General features: G+C 38.8%; 1 protein-coding gene across 4 annotated transcripts; it reads right to left on the minus strand.

Annotated features, from left to right (window-relative positions):
* Positions 1-292: 292 nt before the first annotated feature.
* brsk1b (BR serine/threonine kinase 1b) lies at positions 293-18,674 on the minus strand. Of its 4 annotated transcripts, none has more exons than XM_065274116.2 (19): positions 17,327-18,674; positions 16,306-16,400; positions 15,839-15,924; positions 15,537-15,677; positions 14,440-14,556; positions 14,322-14,355; positions 14,145-14,213; positions 13,667-13,813; positions 13,516-13,547; positions 11,365-11,529; positions 11,087-11,184; positions 8,267-8,417; positions 7,973-8,033; positions 6,891-7,173; positions 6,751-6,799; positions 4,382-4,505; positions 4,060-4,273; positions 3,884-3,973; positions 293-3,743 (listed from the first exon to the last, which is right to left on the minus strand). In XM_065274116.2, exons 1-19 carry the CDS (start codon positions 17,412-17,414, stop codon positions 3,526-3,528), a joined length of 2,262 nt encoding a protein of 753 aa, XP_065130188.1. In that variant the 5' UTR covers positions 17,415-18,674; the 3' UTR covers positions 293-3,525. The 4 variants fall into 4 exon arrangements, with proteins under 4 accessions (XP_065130188.1, XP_065130186.1, XP_065130187.1 ...); XM_065274114.2 differs by having other exon boundaries at positions 6,891-7,494; XM_065274115.2 differs by having other exon boundaries at positions 11,365-11,550.
* Positions 18,675-20,453: the final 1,779 nt, after the last annotated feature.

The following is a 20,453-nucleotide window of genomic DNA, read 5'->3' on the forward strand; positions in this document are numbered from 1 at the left end:
AAACCCAGCAAAGCAGACACCAGTACCATAACTAGTTAAGAATTTGAATAACTGGAAAAGTGCAGAAGCTCAGTTTGAGAAAACTATTTTCTATATTACATAAAGATGCTGTTTTGCATTGATATTAGGTAATGGCATCATTTCGCAGTGACGTCACAGCATCATTTAGCACCTTTTAGCAACAAATCATTCCACCTTTAGCAACTTTCTCTAAAAAAAAAAATGGTGGCAACAATGGAACGAAATTCAAAGGACACTGTGGAACTGCGAAGAATTGGGGAACTGCACAGAAACATTTTTGTATTGTTTATTGTTCTTTATCACAGGCAATAATAATAGTGCACTTTCATTTTTTATTATAACACAGACATTTATTTTCTCGTCATTATTTTTTCCCTCCAATTTAATGACTTGCATTTCTTATGAAAAAGTTCCTACTGTGCGCGATGGGGAAGAAAGAGTACAGCTTTACAATCTTAAGAGGAGTAATCAGTAATGACACAAAGATAATCAATAATCATCAGGTGAATATTGAATGGATAAAGAATGAAGATATGAGTAATATTTTCTGTTTACAATGAACAGAGATTGGGGGGATGAGCATACATTGGGGGCAGGCAGGGCATATGTATATAATGACAGAAGAGGGAAGGGGTGGGACTAAAGTATAATTCTATGACTGGAGGTGGGATTAGGACGAGGTATATAATGTATGGTAAATAAGTGAAGATTAAGGATACATATGAAGTGTGATATGTGTGTATGTGTTTCAAGGGAGTAACAAAAAACAGAATATCTTGCAGTGCATAATGTGAAAGGATCTGACACATCCAGGTAAGAACACAGAACAGGACAGTGTCATGAACACAGAGAAAGTTTATGGAGTGTTTTTTTTTCACATTCACTCAAAGCTGGTGTCCAGACAGTCTGTATTTGCACACTCCCAGACGTACCCTGCCTGAGAATTAACATCTTCAGGGTTTTGCTCTGGCATCTCCTCTGCGCATTTGAAATGATGGGTCCGACTGTGACCATGAGCATGTTTGAGAGCGCACATGCTAGCCATTTTGTATATTTGGATTTAAGGCATTTGGAGTGTACTAGAATAAGGACCTACTCCTTGTAAAACTAACGAACAATGCTCCTAAACATTCAATGTTTCAATAAACAGATTGACTGGTGGTTTTTGCTTTTGTGGTGTTTTATCTATTGAAATACACTGAATGTGCTTTTCAAAACATAACAGGAATTAAATGAGTAACCAGTCTTAAGCTAAAGTTTATATGTCTATCCGCTATGCTATTCTTACTGGCTGCCCATTTTTATGGGTGTGTCACGGTTATGGGAGGGTGGCAGAGGGAGGACCAGAGCAGAACCTTGCTTAGTATTTAGTGCTCCTCATGTCAGGAAAAGAGAGGACCAAGAGGGTGGAGCATTAAGATTAGATTCTGGGCTACAGGGCAGAGGTTTATTGGAGAAAAAGCTTTTAAGTGGATATTCAGGATCAGGTTTCGCTCATTCACAACCTAAACTTAAATTTAATGAGCTGAAAAGCCCCACTGATTCTGAGTCTGCACTTAAGACAGCTCTCCGCCGATTCCCAAGGGTGGGTGAGGACAGGGACAACTATTTGTTTGAATACAATTCTCTTTTTAGAACAGTGCATTCCAGGATCAAAGTCCAGTTATCATTCATTTTGTTTAATATTAGGAGTTTTGAGAAAGAAAGTCTTCTCATCAACAGTAACTTGTGTCTCTGTGTGTGTGCATGTGTGGAAAAAATGAGAATACTGCTCGCGTTTAGTACAAAGGGCTGGCCTGGTACACACGAGTCCGAAGCTTTGGGCTCTTGTCTGGGTAACATTCTCGATGAAGAGTGAACACAGAGGGCGGAAAGATTTCGACTTCCCTCAATTTCATTCCTCTGATTCCGTAAGGTTCACTTCAGTCTACATTGTACATCCTGAAAGGATTTGAAGTCCATTCCAATCCACGGGAGACTTCCCACTTCTTAAAGTCGTTCTGCAGTTTTCTCCTTTGTGAATTTGCTTCTTTTTTCCAAAATGAAATGAAAATGAGATGAGAAAATGTAATGAAAAGGCATTTAAAAAGATATTTTGCAGCGTTGTTTTTAAATATTTGGAAACAAATCTTCTAAATTGTGACTTTATTCATTCACCCCAGTCATTTGACTTCAGCCTGAACACTATATTTATTTAATCTGAAACAAACAAACAAAATGAATGAACAATAAATAAATAAATAAATAAATAAATAAATGTGAAAAAATAAATTACTTTGCTATTGTGCACTATTTTTTCCTTTTTGTTGATGGCAAACATTTCACCCATGAGCTTCAAAATATAACAGAAACATTAAAGAGGAAACCAAAAGGATCTTCTGACTTCTATTCATTTTGAAATTTCTAGCAAGCATTACATGGGTTTCTTTATCCTCTCCTTGCCTGTCTGTAGGACACAAGCGATTTTGACTGGCTAATTTGTTCCTCTTGTTCGATCTTTATATGAACATGTCATAGGAATTTCTGATGCCTCTTCACCCCCTGCGCTCTACTTATGGAGCGGAGATGTCTATAACAGACCAAGTTTCTCTCCAGCTCTTCACTGCATTTTTGACACATGTCTGGATCTACAAACATATCTCAAAGTTTAGATCGACACCACAAGTTTGACTGGAGTGTTTAAAGTAGCCTGTATCTTCAACACTGATCGTCTAACTATTTTCTTTTGGTAGGAGGCATATATGGGCAAACTTCAAGTATAGCCACATAGGACCCCCACAACTTCAAGTATTGACTTGGGGTTACAAATTGAATATTCCTACTCTAAATCCTGTTCTGAAAAAATCCCTCCATCCTTTCCTTGACACAATGTTTTAAAATTCCTTTTTGTGCTCCAAGTGGTGTTAAGAATTAAGAACGTTCCACTTTTCGGTTCTTTTTATCTTCTACTTTAAACGGATCAATGTGATATTCTGATGGATTTTCACATGGATCATTGCTCATGATAATGATAGTAATGACGATGATGATGATGATGATGATGATAAAGTTTGGGAGACATTCTTTCCTGTCCCACTTGCTGCAGATATAGTTTGTTGCTATAAGATCACTGGATAAAAGATGTTAAACTCCTTGTTTGTAGTGTTGCTGCGTAAAATGATTTATAGCTGGGGTTTACATTAAGCAGAAAATCTTGTTTTCACTTCAAATCCTTTGCTCGTATGAAGAATAAGTGATGTCATGGTCTCTGGTTGTGTTCTTGTTTTTCAGGTGATTATTTGCATTTGTTACAGGCAAGGAGTAAGAACACTTCCAGGTGGATAGACTTCCTGACTCTCCTACCGTTGCAGTTGGGCCTCAGGATTTCCACGAGTGATGTGAGAACCGGAGCTGAGCATACCTTGTTTTTATTTACTGTGCAGATGGTCTATGAGGGAGTCGTGTCTGGGGAATATGGGGCGGGGCTTGTCCCCACACACTCTACAGCGTTGTTAAATAGTTTACTTAGGGCTGAGACTGGGTTCCATTCGAAGAAAGGAGGCGGGTTTTATCCTTTCCGGACCCTTTCCTTTGTAGAACGCTCCCACTGCCCCCAATACTGCTCCCTTCTCCTCGCTCTCCGCGTTCTGCTCTCTCACCGCGATCACCCCCGCCCTCCGAACGGCGAGAGTTTTGGCGGGTCGGTGTGCTTGGGGGACGAGACGAAAGTCCATTCTTCTCATCTGATGGTACAGGAAAAAACAGCAGGGTGGGGAGAGGGCTTTGGGCTAAACATGCTATAGAATCTGAGACATTATCGTTTTTAAAATTCATTGATATAAGAACACATAAGTCTATGTGTTTGGGTAGTAGTAGCACCTACCTGCAAGTGCCTGCACAGAGGGCTGATCGTGTGTACTGAGAAGCTGAGCCTGAATGGTCTCCACCACCCTTTTAAACCTGCGACTTGGGCCTGGAAAATAAACACAATTGTGAGTCATGTGTCAAAAATAACAAAATGTATAGACGCACACTCTCTCTCTCTCTCTATTAAAATACCTGATAACAAGGTGAAAGTGACACTGTAGATGCCAGTCTCCCTCCTCCCTTCCCTTTCTCTTTCTTTTTCTCTTTCTCGCTCTCTCTCTCCCTCAGAGAAGGCGATGTCAACCTGAAATTTGACAGGCTTCTGGAAGACGGACGGACCTCCGGATGATTTATACTCGGCCCGGAAACTTGTCTGAGAAATGACACTGTGGCTCAAGGAGGGAATCTATGAGGAAGAGATGCACACTTTCAGAATTTGAATATTTAGTTATGAATAAACATCATGCAAAGCTTGAAAAAGAAAATGGAAGGAAATGAAAGGTAATGTACTAACTGATAGAAAGGCGTGGACAATATCAGCCTTGATAGAGCTCAGTGGTTTGTCTCTAATCACCACGAAGATCTGCTCTTCTCTCTCCAGACTGATGAAGTTTCCAAACCAGGACTTCTTTGCCAGCCTATAGCAATAAATTAAAAAGCATATATATGCAACGAAATATAAACATTGTTATGACTTCTTGGCTCTCATTAAAGGGATAGTCCACCCAAAAATTAAAATTCTGTCATCATTTACTCACCCTCATGTTGTTACAAACTTGCGTAAATGTCTTTGTTCTGATAAACATGAAGGAAGATATTTTGAGAAATGTTTGTAAACAAACCGTTTCTGGACCCCATTTACTTCCATAGTATTCTTTTCTCCTACTATGGAAGTGAATGGGGTCCACAAACAGTTTGGTTACAAACATTTCTCAAAATATCTTCCTTTAAACAAAGAATAATTGTTAAGCAGTCAATTGATGTAAACATCATTAATGGTTTAAAAGCCGGCTGCACGATTTTTAAGAAACGCTTTCAGGGTTCCCACACCTTATGGCGCTTTTCCATTGCATAGTACCCCACGGTTTGGTTTAGTTTGGTCAGGTCAGCTTACTTTTGGGAGCTTTTCCACTGGGTGCAGTACGTAGTACCCAATACTTTTTTCGCACCACCCCGGTTGGGGTTCCAAGCGACCCGAGCTGATATCAAACGTGACGCGAAAACACTGTAGATCACTGATTGGTCTGAGAGAATCATCACTTCATCGCTTTACCTCAGTGCTAGCTTGCGCTGTCTCGAGCAAACATGTTGTCATCTGCTCTGCTATAAGTTCCCAAACTCCCTTTTAGCGATGAAAAACATCCACAGGTTGAGAATCAGGGACACCATAACAGTTTCTTCCAGACTTGCAGTTTGTGGCGAAACATTTGCGATGAGCACGTCAGCATTATATAGTTAAATGCAACTTCAATGAGGGTCAGCAGAGGGCTGTCAACTGACGCTGCGGGTGTTTAAACAGAAACTGTCATGTAATACAGAGGTAGTGATAAACGCAATGTGCAAACATCTATTTGTGGTGGTCAATTTTTTTTTGTGGCGGACTAAGAAAGAAAGAAATGTATCGGATTGTACAACGACGCTCTCACTTGCATGTTGTCACAGCAGTAGGCAGCGAAAATATAACAACAGGCCTATAATCCCTCCCACTGCGAAGTGTTACTAAACTCAATGGAAAAGCTAACTACGCCAAAATGAGGTGAGCTGACCCAACCCAAACTAAACTTAACAGTGGGGTACTATGCAATGGAAAACCGCCATTAGTTTACTTCAAATTCAAGGACCTTTCAAGGACTTTCCAGGTCCAATACCCTCAAATTCAAGGACTAAATGTGGGGACACATTTCAAGTGAGAGCAAGGTTACATGGTGTTACCTTTTAATGCATCCAGGGGTAAGTGTGTCTGAATATGTATATCAAATTCAACCAATGGTGAGGCTTAACTAAAAATACAGGGTGACGGGGGAACCAGGATAGCCATTGCTATCTGAAATATTGCAAAAGACGGCGTTACATGGATGCAGGAAGTATGGAAAGGGAGACGCAGCGTCTCGTTCCTTTCTAGGTGAACAACATATACATACGTAACCCAAGACAATTTTTTATGTGTCAAACACAACTATGGAAAAATCAGTTTAGCACATGTGCTTTCAAAGTCTAGAATTTGTATGATATTATTCTACATATAATTCTACAGGAAATAATATGGATTTTTTTCCATAAAACTTCTTGCATGAAATAGATTCAAGCACTTGTATCGATGCATGTATTTTTTCAAAAACTTCCCAGGTCCTTGATTTTTTTACCCAAACTTTCAAGGATTTCAAGGACAGGTGGGAACACTGGCTTGGGAAAAGGGAGTCGGGCCGAATACCAAAACACACTTGTAGCCAATCAGCAGTAAGGGGCGCGTCTACTAACCAACATCATTGCCTGGGTTGCGTATGTGTGGGGTGGGTCTATCAAAAGACTGTCCAGATTCTATTGCGGTAGGGGCGTGATTGTTTAGGTGATTTCAAATGTCAACACTGGCTTTCAGAGATCACCCTGCATTTAAAGTTATATCTTCATGTCAAGAAATCTGTTATCTTAAGAAATCCACTGGAAGTGGGCAAAAAGGCTGGCTCTGAAAGTAACTGCTTATCTGCCTTTATTCCTAGTGTTTTAGACATTCAGGGAAAAGTTGCTAAGTATGCTGAAAAGCTCAGGAACAAACACACTGAATTATAGTAGCAGGCACAGCAAAGAACGTGTGATTTAACAAAAAATGCCGTCTTATCTACAAGCTTTTGGTTGTCGTTTCTCTGTGTTACTCTCAGTACTTACTCAGGGCTGGACTCTGGAGTTAAACTGGACATGTCTTCTGATGTAGGGACTATTGAAACACATAGCAGACATATTTATTATACATTTGACTTAATTATGAAAGTAACTTTTGATAAAAAGCTGGATTACACATCTCTCACCCTGTAGCCTTCGACGGTGGAAGCGCGGCGAACCCAGCAGATTGTTCTTGAAGGAGTTGAGGCGTGTCCTCCAGTGGGCGGAGCTACTGGCAGCCATTCCACCACTCCCCCCAGGGCTGGAGGGCGGAGTTAGGGAGAGGGAACCACCACCCACACCACCACCCCCTTCAGCTCGTGAGGAGGAAGAAGAGGAGGAGGAGGATGGCGGGGTGGGAGGGGGGTGCTGGGGATGGTGCACAGGGGTCCCCAGAGGGGTTGGGAGTGGGGAGCCCTGTGGGGTAACCTGCGACACATGGGCAGAGTTAGGATAGATGGTCTTAGTGACACACTTTAGGACAGAAGGAGTAGGGAAGAAGAAGCGAGGGATGGGGGACAGGAGCGGAGAGGGGGAAGGGGAAGGAGACGGAGGGGTTTGCAGGGGGAGGGACTTCATAGACTGCAGGTGGGGACGCTCAGAGGGTACTTTGGAGGGTAGGGTCTGGGTTTTTTGGTCAGGCACACGTTGGGACGCCCGGGGTGTGGTGGAACTTCCTGCTTTGGGGTCTTTGGACTGGGTGGTGGAAGCAGAGGTGACTTCGGTTTGGCTGAAAGTGAAAACTGGGCTCTGACAGGTAGGGAAAAAAAAGGACAGAAGGATGGTGGGGGGAAAAGAGGAATGGAGAGATGGACACAGCAATGGTAATGTGAGTTAATGAAAGCTATGGTATATGATTATTAACAGTAGTTTTAAAACGAGAAGAGTTAGGAAAATGATGCAAAGTTCGAGAAGCTTAAGAAATCTAGTGTAAATTAGTAAACAATAGTGAGTTAAATAGTGCAAAATGAAAATTTAACGATTAAACACGTGACTACATACAATAAACGTGCGTGTGTGTGTCTGGTTCTTAAAGGTGTGAAAAATGACTCCAGTATGAAGACAGTATGAGGTAGATGAACATAAAAGAGCAACTAAATCCAATTCAGCTTTACCGTTCATACCACAAGAACGAAGACAGACACAATACTTAAACATAGTAATAGTACATTATTGCTATTCCAATAGCAGTTAAGTAAACTTAAAAGAAATGTATGAGGTAACTTACTCTTGGGCTGCTGAGAGGACTGGACGAGAGGCCAGTTGAAGCTCCGCTAACTGAGCGAGATCTAGAAAACCAGGGAATGTTATTCAACTATCTCTTTATGCTTCAGGACATTATAACTGCATGCTTTTCATTTTAATAAACACTTGGTTATAATTGTATGACCTATCGATGTGTGCACATTTTTTAAATGTTAACAATATCAAATTTTCTTTAAAATGGCACATGACAAAAGGAAAATTGCAGAATATACATTTAGCTTTCAATACAAAGTTATCCTGCACAATGTGCATGTACCTCTGGCTGTGTGCAGAGGTATCCAGTGCTCTGCGTGGAGGTGTCGGAGACCCCTGCTCCGTTACACTCAGCACTTCCAGACTCTTTCTTTCTGGCCGACAGCGTCCGTGACGGGTCAACATGGGCGAATCTACTCGCTTACGAGGAGGATCTGATCACACAACACACAAACGCCCACTGTAATACACCGCTGGGTATTCGTGAACACAAGTGTATTAAAAGTGTATTATAAGCTAAAAATATTTTTTTGCCGATGAGAGAGCTTCTAACATGGCAAGTAGGTCCTGCATGCAACATCTAATACCGTAAGTGACAAAGAAAAGCAGGAAAATTATCAATAGATAGCAAGCACCCAAAAATTATACGATTAGAATGCCATCTTTTAACCCAGAGGTTCCCCAACTACCGGGTCGCAAGAACGTTCTGGAAAAAGTTTGTATAATAGCTACATAATAGCTTAATCGGGTGTTTGCCCTTTCAGATCCGACTTCAAATAACATTGATCATTTCCACTTTTGTACCGGGCCGCACTCTCTCTCTCTCTCTCTGTGTCTACCAGCGGATCTGCGATCACATAGGATTGTTGTCATTAGAGTTTGAGCATACTTCTAAAACACAATCGATTAAAGAATTGCAGAGGTATGACTTCATGAATCATTTGCAAATGTACCTCACAAATCATACATGTCTGCACGTGAAGACATTCAACTTTATGACATCGCAAGTGACTGAAAAATAATTGCAGGCTTCTGGAAAACAACTACAGAATTTTCCAGCAATCGTGGCGCCATGATGAAAATAAAATGTTTTACTACAGTAACCATATTTTGACAGGAACACTTTTATTGTAGGTTCGAAAGGAACCTAAACATTCAATTCTGTGTCAATCATCATTAAAAGCATATGGTAAGCGGGAGTCTCCGTGCCTCTGCGCAATTCTTCTAGCATCCTTCCCCATCTCCTCCTTCACTGCTCATTTTTTTTTCTTCTGTGCAGTTCTGTTGCTTCAACTTGAACTAAGGTTCAAGCTGCTTCCGAGGACAGCCACCCAAGGTTGTTTACCGTTAATTATTAAGATTGAATGGGATTAGTGATAGACCGATATATCGGACGGCCGATATTTGCAAGTTTTATGTGTATCGGCATCGGCCGATATGTGGCTGCTGTGTTCGCCGATTTTTTCTGGCATTATTTACAGACAGAGTGCTGGAAGCCGCAAGCGATTGCTGGTCATGTGACTAAAAACAACCAACCTTTCCATGACAACATCGAAAGCTCGGCCTAACAGCTGATCATAGCTGCACAAAGCGAGTTTTTATTTCTCATCTCTCTATATATTTGTAGTAGAAAAGTGCCAGAAATCAATATCCTTTGCTGATAGTTCCTCGTCATTGTGGAGAGTGCAGTTCATGGTTCCATAGCACCCTCACCTGTTTTACTATTTGTTAAATATAGTTTTCAATAAATGTTACTTTTTTAAATTGAGACTTGTAACATTTGGCATCATCATGTCATTTTTATGATGTATGACGAGCAAAAGCAGTATTGGCTCCAAATATCAGCTCCAGAAAATCGGCAGCCTGTATCGGTCATCGGCTAAGGCTGATGAAACAAAAATCGGTATCTGCATCGACACTAAAAAACCCATATCGGTCGATCCCGAAATGGGATCTTGTGAAACAATGAAAGTAAAAACAATGTGCCACAATATGGTTCTAAACATCTACTAAAATAAAACCGTTATTAATTTTCCTAATGGATGGTTCCTTGATCCTTACTTTCGTTTAAAATGTTGTACATTTTGCAAAGACGGATTTTCTCCACTTTGTATATGCAACATGCGAGTCTCACTCGAACAGCACCGCAGCAACCCCCCTCCCGGTCTGTGAAATATTTTTCAAGCTAAAAACCGGTCTGTGGTGCAATAAAGGTTGGGGACGCCGTCTTAAACACTTTTTCTCTTATTACCCGTTCTTCCACTCGCTACACTATCCTAAGAACATTGAAGAAACTCTTAATGATGATGATTCTCCACCTTGAAATCCCTTTTTAGTCCTGATCTGTTTATTTTAGGGAACAAGCCCTCAATATGTTACATTTACAAATCACTGAAGTTTGCCTTAGAGGCACACTGGAACTCTTTAAGGAAACTGGCTTACTTTCAGGCCTAAAGGAGCCAGATGGTTGCTAGGTAACCAACAATTCTCACGGTATTCAGTGACTAGCTTTGAATCTGACAGTAAAGGGCGATTTATAGTCGTGCGTAGGTCCTACGGCGTAGCTACGGCGTAGGCTATCCGTAGCCTGTGCGTAGCTCTGCGTAGCCTGACGCGCACCTCACAAAATTTCTAACAGCGCGTCGGCTCTACGCGGACCGTAAGCGCTGTGATTGGTCCACCAGAACCCCTCCCGTCAGGTAAAAAAAACTGCGTCATAGGTATTTCCGTTTGAGACGGTGAAAACAAAGATGAGCCAAGTTGATGAGTGATTTAACTCAAACTGAAACATAAGTCGCTGTTTATTTACTACCATCATTGCTGGTCTTCTCAAATTATACACAACAAGTTGCTATTTTTTCTTCGTTTGTGGGTTAACTTGCTTAGCTTCTTCTTCTGTGACGACTTCTGCTGCTTCTGTCGTTACACGCGTGATTACTGCCAACCAGCGGTTTCGCGTGTGTTTGCACGTCGACGCGGACGGCGACGCACAAGTATAAATGAAAACCGACGCGGAACCTACGCCGTCGCTGCTACGCCGTAGGACCTACGCACGACTATAAATCGCCCTTAACACGCACAAGCCTAAACTGCAAAAACTCACCAACATCGTTTCTGGGTGGAAGATGTTCATCTTCATAACTAGGATAACGCTCTTTCCTATCCAACAGAAGATAGTAGATCAACTTCTCCTGGTTTTCTCTGAAAAAAAAGAGAAATTGGAGGTAATGATGGCAATAAAAGAAGTAATAAGCACAAACCACTTTCTTTTCTTTAAAAGTCATACTCAGTAGCAGTACATTTCCTTGAAATGTTTATTTTCTGCATGACGTGCTAAAATTCATTGTGGACAATCACATACAAACGCTTATTCAAACTCACTCTTCACACTGCAGGTCTCTTGTAAGCTTGACCCGGTCTCTGAAACAGCCCAGTGAATGCATGCTCTCCAGAACATCGGGGTCCAGATCGGTAAGAGACAGAATCCTCTTCACGCACACTCGTCTAGGAGGCGGCTGCTCTGGACACGGCTCATTCCTGCCCCCTCTGAAAGAGAAAGACACAAATCCATTTGAAGAAAACATGCGGGCATTAGATTTGGTGTTCAGAAGGTATATTGTAGCAGACCATAATAAACAATAATTACAACTATTATACATTAAAAACATTCTTATATTCCTCTTCAAGGTTAATCTCTATTCAATATAGAAGCAGGCATCTGTTTTTACATGAATAATATAGACAGTTTCATCCGACACACGTCCGTTGTCACGGTTATGCATCTGGATGGAACTTAAAGGGGACATTTCACCAGACTTTTTGAAAATGTCAAATAAATCTAGTTCTAGCTAAAAATACTTTATAGATAATTTATTATAGCAAGTTAAACTTGCCACTTTGTAGGTGTAAGCAAAAATGTGCCGTTTTGGATGTGTCCTTTTAAATGCAAATGAGCTGATCTCTGCACTAAATGGCAGTGCCGCGGTTGGATAATGCAGATTAAGGGGCGGTATTGTCCTCTTCTGACATCACAAGGAGAGCAAAATTTCAATTGCCTATTTTTTTCACATGCTTGCAGAAATTGGTTTACCAAAACTAAGTTAGTGGCTTGATCTTTTTCACATTTTATAGGTTGATAGAAACACTGGGGACCCAATAATAGCATAATATGTCCCCTTTAACTTCCGGTTTCTCTTTGTTTAATGGCCTGACTAATGGCTAAACTAAACTCTGGAACAAATAACTCATTGAAAATAACAAATGTTTTGCTTTCCTAAAGACAAGAGGAGACAGTGATAATCACTGCTATGTGAAAAGAGTGAAATTTATGTGAAATTTAAAAAAAGAATCTATTCTTAAAGGACTTTACTGCACATTTGTTCGTCGAAAGGTGTTTGTTTATGTTGCTACTGCTGACAAAGACTATAGAAGAACCAAAACTTGAATGTCAACTAGGGCTGGGTATCGATTCAGATGTTTCAGATCGATTCGATTTCGATTCACAAGCTATCAAATCGATTCGATTCCGATTCTCGATTACATTTTCGATTCCGGTTCTCAGGTAGGTTTTTATACTCAATTCTCGATTCAACTCAATGAATATAGATTTAATACAAATACTACATTAATAAAAAAGAAAAGTGAACAGCAGTTTACAAGTGGGTAATTAATAAAAAGAAATGGTAACACTTTACAATAAGGTTCATTAGTTAACATTATTTAATGTATTAACTAACATGAACAAACCATGAGCAATACATTTGTTACAGTATTTATTAATCTTTGTTAATGTTAGTTAATAGAAATAAAGCTTTATTTGCTTGTTCATGTTAGTTCACAGTGCATTAACTAACGTTAACAAAATTTTAATAAAAGTATTAATAATTGTTGAAATTAACATTAACAAAGATGAATAAATGCTGTATAAGTGCAGTTCATTATTAGTTCATGTTAATTAATGTAGTTAACTATTGTTAACTAATGAACCTTATTGTAAAGTGTTACCAAAGAAATTAAAAGCCACAAGTCTTGCTTGCGAAATCTAAAATGCTTCCATTCTTCCGTTCAATGTTTGCGGAAATAAATAAGAAAAAAAATAAATTCTGCTCTTTGAGAACTAATCGAAAAATCGTTTTTTTTTTTTTTTTGCCCAGCCCTAATGTCAACAATGATCATTTAATTTGAAATCTATATAAGGCAGCATTATTTTCAATAAATAATGACTCAAATGTCATTATGTTCATTACCCAATATTCAGAAGACCGCTAAATCATATGGACTCATTTTATGGTGCTTATGGTGAGTTTCTTGATCTTTTGAAATTGACAGACCTGATCATCATAAACATACTGTATATCTTACTCATAATCAATAATCAATGTACACATCTATAATCAATGTATGAAGTGTTTCACAGAGAGACAGTTTACTGTGCATGTTTAAAACAAAATGATGGTGAACTATAATTAATGTTAATTCATCTTAACAGTATAACTATAACCAGTCATTTTATAAATTTTTAATTATACTTACTGATACCAAGGGTGTTTTTGAATTTCTTCCAACTGTAAAAAAAAATGAACAACAATAATTATCATCTACAGATATACACAAAGAGTAACTTTTCTATAAAGTTTATATGCAACTGTCTGTATGGTATGTAGTTATAGATATATGTGATTACCGTGAGGCGTTTCTCAGGGTTGACCTCGATCATGCCACGGAGGAGAGCCTGACAGTCTGGAGGAATGAAGTGAGGCATGTGAAACACTCCACTCTTCACCTTCTCCAGCAGCTGACGCAGGTTATCATGGTCAAACGGCAGCGCTCCCTATGAAAGAAGTAATCAATCAGGTATATGTTGAGACTAATCTCTACAGGTAATTTTGAAATATTACACATACAGTACACTCTCTCCTCCGCAAATGAAGAAAATGAAACTTAAGAAATGTATGTAATGTAATATAAAAAGTTATGCGACCCTGTCTGTGAAATCCAGGCTGTAGTCAGAGATGGCCACACTCAGTCAATTTTAAAGATCACAAGGTTCACAGAATGTTCTTTACATTATGTAAGGTGATTTACTGCTGAAATTACAAGAAAATGACTAGGTTTTTACAGATTGGGTCACATATTGAAATTAAACAAAAAAATACACTTACCACCAGAAGAGCAAAGAGGATAACTCCACAGCTCCAAACATCAGCCCTGCGTCCATCATATTTCTCTCCCTGTGAAAACAGTGCAAACAAATAGAGAAATAATGTGACAATTATGAAGAATTATACATTAAATATATGTAAACATAAAGCGCTTATCCTTTAAACCATAATACCTACCCTGATGACCTCAGGACATGCATAATGGGGAGATCTGCAGACAAACATATCACAGACCGTTAATACATAACTTACAAAGACACAGTATTACACACACATGAACAAGCAAACTACTGACCCACAGCTGGTCTCCAGAAGGCTGTCCCCAACCTGTAGGGAAGCCATACCAAAGTCTGCAATTCTGATGTTATTCTTCTCGTCCAGCAGGAGGTTTTCAGGTTTAAGATCTCTGTGGCTAAAAAAGACATTATATAATGTGAGTGTTTTAATATGCTACATATGAAGAGTTTGGATCCAAAACAAGATAACTTTAAAAAAAAATAATTTGTGAAACATGTTTATTATTATGTTATCATATTTTTATTGTTCTTTATTGTGCTACTTTGCTGTATTTTTTTAGTTATGAAGGCTTAAATCAAAACAAACCAACTGCAGTTTGATTGATATTAATTGGAATGCACAATCAGAAAACAAGATTTATGAAAAAAACAAACCAAAACCCTTCATATATATACAGCCACAAAATTAAGATACCACTTCAAAATTATTGTAGTATTTATGTATTTAAGTAAAATTATTATTTTTGTTTCATTCTGCAAGCTACCAAAACATTTTTGCCAAGTTCCTAATGGAAATAATGTTTTTATTTGCTTTTTTTAATGAAAATTAAAATGGGGAAAACATGGTCGAAATACAAAAAAGATAGGCTACATTGTTTTCCGATCTTGAACACTGCAGAGAATAAAAGTTTAAATTCATCTCTCAATAACAAAATGCTAATGTTTTTCCATGTATTTTAGGAAAATTTCAGAAACATGACATTTTATGGAATAACCCAAATTTTTAATCCCATCTTTAATGTGTCCACTCAGTCTTTTACATTGCTGTTGGGTGACTTTATGCTGCTAATGAGATTTGCTTTTGTTGGAATTCAACAGATACTGGACAGAAATGGTCGTAATACATGTAGAAATGATGATTAAAGCCAAAAACTGGACTTTTCTGTGGCTTAATGTACATGACCATAGAGAACTATAAAGCTTCTATATATTAAAACAATGTATATTGTGACAATGTTCCAGGTCAATTACAAAATTACAATAAAGTAATTGTATGCTAAACAGGACATATACAAACATCTTCAAAATAATGCAACATTATAAGGGTAAATGTATGCAACACCCAAAATAAAAAGCAAACAAAAGAGACTTTTACCATATAGAGTGACTGTGACAGAAGTCCAGAGCAGATATGATTTGTCTGAAGAATTTTCGAGCCTCTTTAGGGGTTAATCTCCCTTTCTTTACCAGGTAGTCAAATAGTTCCCCACCCGATACATGCTCCAGCACTAAATACCTAAGAAAGTGTAAGAGAAGATATTAAAGAAAACATGCACAGACATAAAACGCTGCCGATCTGATACACACAAGCACATCTCCAGAGAATGCAGCATGTAAGTCTAGACAAGACAAGGCCAGGCATGCTTCAGATGTGTGGAGAAACAGAGCGGTACTTACAGATATTTGTTATTCTCGTACACATCATACAGTTTAAGGACATGAGGGTGTTCTATTAGTTTAAGAATAGCTATCTCTCTCTCCACCTGCAGAAATGGGGAGAGCGAGCAACATGGAAGGAAAGTTGAAAAGAGAAAGAAAATACATTGTTGCAAAGATGAAAGACACACATATTGAATTTTAAGAATGACTCTCAATTAAAAGTAAATGAATACCATCGATAAGTCTGACAAACAGTAGATATGGACAAAAACAACTTATTTTGCAGGAAAAGTCTTACATTTCTATTAGCATGAATCATTAGGGCAGACATGGTTAATAAAGCAGTTTGAGATGTGCAGGTGTGTTATAAGAAAGCTATTGTATGTAAAATGATGTGAAATAGGAAAATGATGGACCACAGCACATTTTAAAAAAAAAATGTAAATTTGCTGTTTTGTGACAGTGTATGAGTATGCACAACTTACTTTCATAAGAACAGACTCGGATAGCTTTTCTCTGTTAACTATTTTTATGGCCACCTTCTGTCCTGTAATACAGTGAACTCCTAACTTCACCAGACCTGCAATACAACACGTACACTCTCCATTAGACACTTTTCAAATTGGGCATGTTTTTTAGCTTAAATCACAGGATCTACATATGTGCTGCATATGTCTTTACATACTGGCAAATCATGTAAAGTTAGTCTATTTGTTTTTATTGCTATGCCGACAACAGCACACATATGTTTGTTGCTCCCTACATTAAAGCAAACCTACATTCACAAGATCTTACAGGACACTGTCTGAATTTAGCACCCTTTAAAGGGTCCTAATATACATGGTATCAATATACCTTTAAGGTACTAATGTGCATTTTTGCTAACAATATGTACCTCTGAGAGGTATTAAAATGAACTGTTTAAAGCTGCTTTCTAAAAAGGGTACCACCCGAGTGACAGTTAGGCACCCTTTTTGAACCAATTTTTTCCTGACAAGTTAAGTCCAGATGAAATGGGCTATTACAAACTGAAAAGAGGATGTCAGGTTTGCAACATTTAGACTTTATTGCACCATTTACAGTAATCAAAGTCCATTTACAACTCCCAAGAAAAAAATACAGCACTACTCAGCAAGTCAAGAACACTATGCACAAAATGAAATAATAAAAACACCTACAGTATGCACACTGCTTATAAAGACAATAACATAAATCATTAATGCTCATTCTCTTTTACCTGCCAAAACAATAATCTACTTCTTACTGTATATAGATATGAATCACTCTCGTGCATATGCATATCCCTGCGTAATGCATTGACATTATATTGTCACTCTCCTCATTCAATAAGTCATATTAAAATTTCTCTGCACCCATTAACAGCGTTAGTTATTACCAAATCAAGCTTTCAATACATTAATTCCTTAAAGAGACGCGTGAAGTAGAGCAGAAATGATTTCAATGCATTAAGTGAACGCTAATATCCCAAACAGGATTTGCTCTTACCTGTTTGGCCCTTTCCCAGCGTTTTTTCCAGTCGGTAGGGCCCGACATACTGAGCTGCCTGACTCCCCGACAACTCTTTACTGGACATTTCGTTCAAATGCGATGTTTATGGGACAATATATGGGGTAAAAAATCAGCGTACTTTTAAATCTGTCCTGATCACATAATAGCACCGCCGTACAGACATCACAGACGGTGAGCGATGACACAGGGATGCTGAGGCGTGATGTCAATGCCGTGGCCTACTCCCAAACATCTGCTGTCTCCTTAAAGTTGACACAGATCAATCGGTAACATGTTCCGCTTGAAAATATCAAAATAAAACAATGGGGTTACGCGTCCAGCCGAGAATATATCCCTAAACTACAGTTGTTATTGCGATATAAGCGTCCTATGATCTGAATTGTTAGGGAGTAGGGTTGGATCTGTCAGTTTATGGGCCGTTTATTTAACAGCGTTTTGATAATAGCTTATCACCAAAGCAAACAGATTATTGTTAGTATTAATATTTAAGACAGTTAAAGACAACGATATTACTAGATTAGTAAAGTCATCAGTTTATCCTATCTGTAAAACGATATTCATACCGGTATTGTCAAACTGGAAGTGATCCATTTATTAAAAACTTAGCCATATCCATCCTGCGAAACAAGCGCAAATCTGATTTATGACACATTTAGACATTTTCGCTCGGATCTAAATGTAGATTTCTCTCATTTGTCAATAATGACTTAAAGCTTCGTCGCATTAAGTGTTTCGTCTTATTTGAATCAAATTGTAGACGTGAAGGATGAGCAATAAACTACGATACATCCCAGGCCTCGCATCCGGAAATACAGGAGAATTGTAGGGGAGAAAACAGCCACCCTTTGGCGAAGGAAGCCCCAGTGTCTTCAGTCACTTCCACCAAATAATCCGCGCGCGCGCGTCCCAAGTGTACATTGCGCTATTGTAGGCTACAGTGTTTGTGTAGAAATCCCTTGCTTTATTTGCACAGAAGACATTCCTGGTCAAAAAACAAGCATCTTTTACTAGCGTAGGAGACTCTTCTCCCCCTCCCTCCCTCGCTCTCGCCCTCCCTCTCGCGCTGGCTATGTGCATATCACAGCATCTTCTCTCTCTCCTCCCGTCGCCTCGGCTACTGCGCGTGCAGTCATCCTTTCAATCTCGTTTTTGGGTTAGAGTCGCCGCTATCGCTTGCTTGACTTCGGTCCGCTCAAGTGGAATGCGGATTCGGTTCTCCAGAATTTCGCTGCCTCTGTCAAACGGGGCCTTTTTTCTGTTTTCTCGCTCTGTATTGCTTCTCCCTGTCCGACACGAGCAGCATCAGTATCCGGGTTCTGCGGCGCTTGCGTCCCCTCCCTCACGCGATTCCCATCGAACATGCTCGTCATACATTCCCCCCCCCCACCACCACCCCCATTTCCGCCCGACAACACGTTCCTCACATTATTGAGCTCATTCGCTACATTATTAATATTGATCAGTCACATTTTAGTTACAACGTGTGTATGTGTCTTTTTTGATAAAATTGTTGATGTTTATGGTTGTCATGTCATTTGTTTTTATATTATGAAAACCAGAGAAGTCAAAATGACTAAAGAAGGCACCTGTTTTATTTTATCCCCACATTAGGTCCTATCCTTGTAGGATACGGCGTGAACACAAGATGGCAGTAGAGTCATATTCTTTAATTATTGTAAGGGGGCGTTCTCAAGGCAAGACACTAATTTAAGCAAATATTTATCTTACTCTCACGACATCCAAGATGTATATGACTTCCTATCGTCATTTAAACGCAAACCAATCAATTTTTATTAGAATAATGTTATCATCTTACATGGGGTATGGTAAAGCTCCAAAAAGCACATACGCTTCCATAATTAAAGTAAGCCAAATGACTCCAGTGGGTCTTTAAAAAAAAAAACTAACATTTGTGGGAGAAAATATGTGAGCCGCCATATTTGATCTTACCATGTTGATCTGTATGTTTCCATGGATACGCAACTGCTAAATTAGCTCCAAAATATTCATTCTTTTCTTTTAGAGACTTGTAGTTTTACAGAAAATGTACAGTATATTTAACCACTGGAGCTATTTGGGATACATTTTTAAGGATGCATTTGCTTTTTATAGATTTGCCATGTTGGCTCACATATAGAAAGAAATGCTGGATTGTAATATAAAACAAATATAAAAGTGTTTTTGTTTAACTGAAGGAATTTATATACCCTACATCGAGGATGGCATGAGGGTCAATAAATTATGAGAGCATTTTCCTATTTGGGTGAACAATTTCTTTAAAAAAATTGGCAAACATTGTATGTACATTTGATTATTACTGTTATCTACCCTAGTAATATTTAGAAAATGTTGCTATTTTTAGCCCTTTATGGTGTCTGTAACATGTGTTTTCAGACAGCAGAGGGCATTTTACTAGCACCAAACTCATCTTTAAAAAGCTATTTTGCTTAAGTGAGACATAAACCTTAACTTTGCTATGTATTTAATAGTGTGCCATTTCAGTGTTATACATCTGAATGATGCTGCAGCTGCTGACAGGAGTTTTTGTGTGTTATCTCATCAAAATCAGCAGACAGGGCAGATTTCTAGTTTTATAGTTTCTCGAGGTGCTTCTCAATGTCAAACAGCTGCTTTTAAAGTAATGCACAGTCTGTAACCGGGTGACTTTTGAGTTTGGTTAAAGTTATCCCCTTGGATCTCCAAGCAGATGCACATCACAAATAGATATATAACTGATAATATCTGTGTTAACAACAAGTCAACCTTAGGAAAAGAGAGACGACTGATGTTCATGACAGGTTTTCACAGAGGAACCTGCTTCTCTTTGTTAAAATTCGCTTATACTTTAAATAGTTGCAAAAGACTTTGTTCCAGATAGCATTAACTAGCTTATGTTAATATATTGATGTAGTATACATCAAATGATTTTCTCACAACCCTGCTTATTAAAGCTAAATAAAGACTGGCATGCCATGGCATTTACCATGGATAAGCATGCATTTCTGGTTTTTAACTATTTTCTCAACACCCAACCAACCTTGCACTGTGTGCATGTGTGAGCACCATCCAAACCCTAAGGGCATTGTATTAAAGAACAAGTCTT

The sequence above is a fragment of the Paramisgurnus dabryanus genome, chromosome 3 (genome assembly GCF_030506205.2).
Source record: "Paramisgurnus dabryanus chromosome 3, PD_genome_1.1, whole genome shotgun sequence".
Classification (NCBI taxonomy): domain Eukaryota; kingdom Metazoa; phylum Chordata; class Actinopteri; order Cypriniformes; family Cobitidae; genus Paramisgurnus; species Paramisgurnus dabryanus.